General features: G+C 54.8%; 1 protein-coding gene across 1 annotated transcript; it reads left to right on the top strand.

Moving 5' to 3' along the window:
* Positions 1–5: 5 nt before the first annotated feature.
* Positions 6–6105, top strand: RGMA (repulsive guidance molecule family member a; the record flags this gene model as incomplete). The annotated part of the gene is made up of 2 exons (XM_017742561.1): positions 6–653; positions 2925–6105. Coding segments are annotated over 2 exons (1344 nt in total), but the record flags the coding sequence as incomplete, so codon positions are not given.
* Positions 6106–6531: the final 426 nt, after the last annotated feature.

The raw sequence follows: 6531 nt of genomic DNA, 5'->3' as shown, positions 1-6531 counted from the left end.
CCCGCGCGACGCGGCCAGGCCAGGCCAGGGTCACGAGTTTGGACTGCGGGAGGAGGACGCAGCCTCTGGGTGGGGGTAGAGTTGGGCATCCCACACGTGGGCGAGCCAGCGCTGACCCCCTTGTGTTCTCCACTCCCGCAGTGACATCTCCATGCAAGATCCTCAAGTGCAACTCTGAGTTCTGGGCGGCCACGTCGGGCTCGCACCACCTGGGCGCGGAGGAGGCGCCGGAGTTCTGCACGGCGCTGCGGGCCTACGCGCACTGCACCCGCCGCACCGCGCGCACCTGCAGGGGCGACCTGGCCTACCACTCGGCCGTGCATGGCATAGACGATCTCATGGTGCAGCACAACTGCTCCAAGGATGGCCCCACGTCCCAGCCCCGCCTCCGGACATTGCCCCCCGGGGACAGCCAGGAGCGCTCCGACAGCCCCGAGATCTGCCACTATGAGAAGAGCTTTCACAAACACTCGGCCGCCCCCAACTACACCCACTGCGGGCTCTTTGGGGACCCCCACCTCAGGACTTTCACGGACACTTTCCAGACCTGCAAGGTGCAGGGGGCTTGGCCGCTCATAGACAATAACTACCTGAATGTGCAGGTCACCAACACGGCGGTGCTGCCTGGCTCCTCGGCCACCGCCACCAGCAAGGTGAGCCTTGGGCACGTTTCCCTGGGCAGAGGTGGGCAAGGGCAGGGAGGCTTCAGAGCAGCCTTTCTTCCCTCCATGTCTTCCCCCATTTGCACGTGTCCTTGGGGAGGGTAAGACAGAGCATGAGCTCCCCTGAATGTGAATGTTTGGACCTAAACATCAGATATCCATCCTTGTTTTGTCCCCAGCCTTCATTGAAATGGCCTGTGGTTTCTTGTTGAGCACATCCAGCCCCATCACGGTGAGCAGGCTGTGGTGCTGCGTCTCAGGGGGCCTTCATGGCCAAGCCAGGGACTGCAAATTGAGAGGGCTCCCACCCTGGGGCTCCAGATTGCTGTGAACAGCCAGATCAGGAATGATGCTGTTACCTTTTGGGGGAACCCCAAGGCACAAGCAAACCCAGGACTGCCCTCCAGGGAGGCTCCAGCTTGGAGGAAAAAGCCTGGAGGGAGCTGAGCTCTTCACACCACCTTCCCCTCTACCCAGGCTTGTAATTGTCTCTGTGGTTTGCAGCCAAGTCAAGACATTTTGTGGGGAACAGTCTGTTCTGGAGGTGCTTTGACAGACTAAATAAACATCCCAAAGGTACAAGGCAAACAGAAAGCCCAAGTGAAAATGTGCTGCTGTGACGCAGCAGGACTTGTGTGTCACAGCCTCAGCTTCAGCAGGGACCTGGAGCTGAGGAACTGGTGTGCTGCCCCTGGTGCACCAGCTCTAAAGCTAATAGGGCACTTCTTGTGCCGAAGAAAAAGGCAGGCTCAGCAGGAGGCATACTCTTGCTTTTGGAAAATGTCCTGTCCCACAATATCTGGGAATTCTGCTTCTCCCTGTATGTGGGGAGAGAAGAGAAGCACGTGTAGGATAGGGGCTGCTTCTGTGCTCTGGATGTCACCCCTTTATCCTGAGCTGGAACTGGCAGTGAGGTTCTGACCTTGCCCTGATAAACCCCCTAAAAGATACTTAATGATGCTCTGAAGTCCTTACCCACTAAAAGACATCAAAACCTGCTGAAGCCTGCGAGGAAGTCTGGCTTGAGGGAGGTGGTCCTTAAGGATCCCAGGACCTGCTGGGTTTGCGGGATCACCATCTTAATTGAGCCTTTTCTCTCCTTATCTGCCTCGTGGGCTTGTGGTGAGCAGGGATTAGTCATGAGGTCTGCAGCATGAGCTGTGGGAAGCACTGCTGTGGGCACTGTGCTGCTGGAAAGGATGGGAGCACTTGATCCTTGGGGCTCTTTGTGTTCTCTGCTCTCTTCTCCAGCCCTGTCCCACTCTGGCCAGGTCTCAGTCTCCCCCTTCATGGGGGCCACATGGTGGGAGGTCCCCTTTGCCACTTCTCCCTCATGGGCAGAAAGGTGCAAGAGCAACTCTGCAAGAGCTGAAAGAGGAAATGTAGTTTGTACTGTTTGTACATGCAAATACTCATTTTCCTCTCCAAGTCTTCCCTCCGAAAGCCAGGTCAGCAAGAGAAGAGCAAGCACTGTGAGGTCGTTCCTCTGGCAAGGGGCATGTGTTTGAGCCCAGCCAGGGGTGAGGAGGCATGCTGGGCTCTGTGTCATAGAATCACAGAATCATTAAGGTTGGAAAAGACCTCTTAAGATCATCGCGTCCAGCCATTAATCCAGCACTGCCAAGGCCACCACGAAGTCATCCCTAGAAGGGCCACCCCACTGGAACAGGCTGAACACATGTGTGCCTGTGGGGCTGAGATGGAGCAGGACATGTTTGAGGGCCCATGGGAGAAATCCCTGTTGGTCTGCAGCTGGTTGGGAAAACAAATTGGTCCAGCCCTTGAGATGTAAATGTCATGGGAGTCAGAGGAGAAGCTCCACCGCCTCCAGGGGAGTCAGGGCTCATCCCTGCTGCCATCTGCCAGCCCTGGAGGCAAGGCAGTGCAGCGTGCACGGGCATGCTGCCACAGGCCTGTGAGTATGGATACTCCACCCAGCTCCAGCTGCAAGGAAGCTCCTGTGTTGGGCCTGGAGATAACAGGCAGATCCAGGCGGTGCTTTCAGTCAAGCCTCTGGGTGTGGGATCTGTACAAGCCTCTGGGTCTTGTCCTCACCTTTTTGCTGGAGCAGGATGACTGTGTCTGGGTGGCTAAAAGTCAGGGCCTCTTCTTAGGATGAAGGACCTGCCCATGAGCTGAAGGTCATGCTCCTGTGCAGACTGAGCATCCAGCCCTTCCACCTCCCACCCCACTGCTGGTAGCGGCTGTGTGCTCTCAGGTTGTCATCACTGGCTGTAACCATGCTCCTTTCCTCCCCCACAGCTCACCATCATCTTCAAGAGCTTCCAGGAGTGTGTGGATCAGAAAGTGTACCAGGCAGAGATGGACGAGCTCCCCGCTGCCTTTGTCGACGGCTCCAAGAACGGAGGGGACAAGCACGGAGCCAACAGCCTGAAGATCACGGAGAAGGTGTCGGGCCAGCACATCGAGATCCAGGCCAAGTACATCGGCACCACCATCGTGGTGAGGCAGGTGGGGCGGTACCTCACCTTCGCCGTGCGCATGCCGGAGGAGGTGGTCAACGCCGTGGAGGACCAGGACAGTCAGGGCCTCTACCTGTGCCTCCGTGGTTGTCCACTCAACCAACAGATTGACTTCCAGACCATCCGCTCGGCTCAGGCCACGGAGGGTCGTGCCCGTAGGAAGGGGCCCAGCCTGCCGGCCCCGCCCGAGGCCTTCACCTACGAAACAGCCACGGCCAAGTGCAGGGAAAAGCTGCCCGTGGAGGACCTCTACTTCCAGTCCTGTGTCTTCGACCTCCTCACCACGGGAGATGTCAACTTCATGCTGGCTGCTTACTATGCCTTTGAGGACGTGAAGATGCTTCACTCCAACAAAGACAAGCTGCACCTCTATGAAAGGACACGGGACCTGACCCCGGGTAACACGGCTCCCACGGGAACACATCCCACCCTCTGGGTAGCACTGCTGTGTTTGTGTTGGTTGTGCTTGTTATAGAGGTTTGCTCCTTCACACCTTGGAGAGAAGGGAAAGGGGAGCAGGAGGCAACCAGGGATGAGAGATGCGGGTGCTGGAAAACAAGAGGTTGGACATCAGAGCCACATGGGTTGTCCTCAGATCTCAGTCTCTCTCTTGGTGCAAGTCCTCCACCTTCCCAGCTCTTGCCTGGGAGGAACGTGTTGCCAGTGGGACCAGTCAGGAGTTTTTGCTGGACTGTACCTTGTCTGGACTTTCCTCACCTCCCTCTCCTCCTGCTCCCAGCCAGGTGGGTGCTGGGGAGCCCTTGTAGCTACTCTCCTTGTAGCGCTCCCCCAGTCCCAACAACACATGGTGACTGTGACACTGGCGTGTGTGAACATGGCTTTGTCTTCAGAGAGCAGAGCCCATGAGGAGGGCACGGAGCAGTGAGAATGACCAAGCCTGGCCAGCACAGCAGGGCAGGATGTCCTGCTCACTGGGGCTGGGCTCTGCTTTTTGGCACGTCCTGCTCTGCCCACAGCCCTGTTGTTGCAGAAAGTAGTGCAAGGGGCCGAAATGGTGGGCAGTGATCCCCCACTTGCTTGGCTGCTGGTGCCAGGCACCTTCTGGGTGGAAGGAGGACACGTTCCTCAAGCCTTGGCCTGCATTTTTTGTGGTTCAAAGGCGTCCCCTATTTTAGCCAGTTCACCTGGCTGATTCACTCAGTAGTTTTAGTCCTGTCTCCCTTGTCTCTGCCTGGACCCACCATGGACTCTTGATGGCAACGGGAGAAACCTGGCCAGTATTCAAGCGGTTTCTGCAACTTCTGCCCAGCATTGGATGAGTTCCTCACAACATTCGCTCTCTGGTCCCCTAGAACTGGCAGCAGGGTGGCTGCACAGTGGGACACCCGAGCTGCACCTCCCTCCAGCCCCTCCCTGCCTGTGGCTCGGCCTGGCCCAGCCCTGGGATGGAGCAGGAGCATGGTGCTCTTTTTTTTTGCTGCTAGGTCTCTGCTCTGCTCCCCATCCTGGGGCCGCGACTTGCAACCCCATTGCAGACCAGTTGCACCTTAAGCCCTTTTGGGCTTGAATCAGAAATGGGGCAATGTCAGAAATTCAGCCAGGAGATGGGATGCAGCAGAGGACCCCCCCCAGCTGCCTCCAGATGTCTGTTCCCTGCCTCGAAACCATCAATAATCTTCTTCCCCCAGCACGTAGTGCTGCCCATCTCTTCCACTCCATGTTCCTCTGTGGTTCTCCCCATCGGTCACTGAACAAACAAGACCACCTTTGGTCTGCGCCTTCAAGACCTCCTGGTGGGTTTCCCCCACCTTTCCTCAGGGGGAAGTTCCCAGAAACAAGCCCCAGAATGTGTCACACTTGGGGGCACCTCCTGCTGTCAAGGGAGGTCTCTGGGCCTGATGAGACAAGCTAGCACCAAAAGAGGTGGGAACAGGCTTGGTTTGGCAGTCTGAACTGGTGCCAAGAGGCAGCCTGGTGTAAATACTGAACATGACTATTCATTGTGTCCTTACAGCTCTAGAGCTCCATTTGTAAAGCAGCAGAGAAATGCAAACTTGTGTCAATGGATGTAATTTATATTGTCTCTTTAATATATAGAGCCCTGGCATTGATCTCGTGTGACTGTACAGATGAAAAGATGTAATTGGTTTTTAAATGTTTAAGGAAAGAAAAGAAACAAAAAGATGTGTTTACTACTTTGCTCCTTGCTTTGTTTGCTGATGCCCCAGATACTCTGTTTAGGGAGATTTTGAAATAAGGATATCACAGTTTGGAGGTGCTGAGGGGAGCAGCCACTGGACCACAGCACTGGACAGTTTCATTTCCCAATGCACTAATGCTCAGCCAGGCTGATTTGGACTTTCTGTTTCCTTTGTTCTAGAGAAAAAAATTTTTATCTTCCCTAGAAATTCAAAACACACCTTTTAAAAGCCAAAATCTGTCTCTGGGCAAAGAGGCGATTTACCCCACAGCTGTGCACAGCCTCCCTCTGAGAACGTGGTGCTGCTTGAAAGCTGCCTGAGCTGGCCCAGCCACAGCATGCCAACAGGTCACTAATTCCCTTAAGACCTCCCTTTCCTATAAAACAATCACCCCACAGCACGACACACTGTGGTTTAGGGGTGGTTTCCATCCAAGGAAAGTCTGGTTACGGCATGGCTCGTTCCCTCTGTCCAGGTGGGCGCTCCAGTGGTGGCCGATGGCGTGAGGTGGTTGGGGTATCCCTGTTTTAGAAGCAAACAGTGAAGCACTTTATTTTGGTTGTGTTTGACCCAGTTCTGGTTAAAGGTGAAGTGTGGCCAAGAAGGACCCAATACTTGGAAACAAACAAAACAAAAAAACCATAGGCAAAGGGGGGGCGTTCTGAAAGGCCCCCCCACCTCCTCCCTGTGCTGAGACCCACGGGAGTGTCACCGCCTGTAAATACTGTAAATTATTTATTGAGAGAAACACAAGTAAAGTTTGAGGTTTTTTTGACAATAAATGAGTGGGTCTCGGTTTGTTCCCCGTGTGTTGCCTGGTGCTGTTCCCCACTCAGGAAGCAAGTGCTGCCCCATTTCTGCCCTCACTCCAAAGCAGCTTTCTTCCACCTGAAGGACCCTCTGAGAGCTCATTTCTGTCCCGATTTGTCCTGAGAATTTCACTCCGGAGTTCGATTATCTACAGCCAAGTGAGAAAATTAAAAAGGGGGTGGGAGGAAAATATACATAATAAATCATTAGAGCCTTGACTCGCTGGGAAAAGAGATTTGCAGCAGTGGAGTGCAAGTGGGTACCATCACCCTTCCCCTGCTCACCCCAGCATATTGGGGTGTGCATCCCAGTAATGGTAATTCCTCCTTTCCATCATCTCCCTTTTGTTGGGCAGCTCTCCTGTCTGTCACAGTTGGGTTTGTTGCTGCCCTCTAACGAGGAAAAACAAAACTG

The sequence above is a fragment of the Corvus brachyrhynchos genome, unplaced genomic scaffold (genome assembly GCF_000691975.1).
Source record: "Corvus brachyrhynchos isolate BGI_N302 unplaced genomic scaffold, ASM69197v1 scaffold97, whole genome shotgun sequence".
Taxonomy (NCBI): Eukaryota; Metazoa; Chordata; class Aves; order Passeriformes; family Corvidae; genus Corvus; species Corvus brachyrhynchos.
This window is presented reverse-complemented; position numbering and strand designations above follow the sequence as displayed.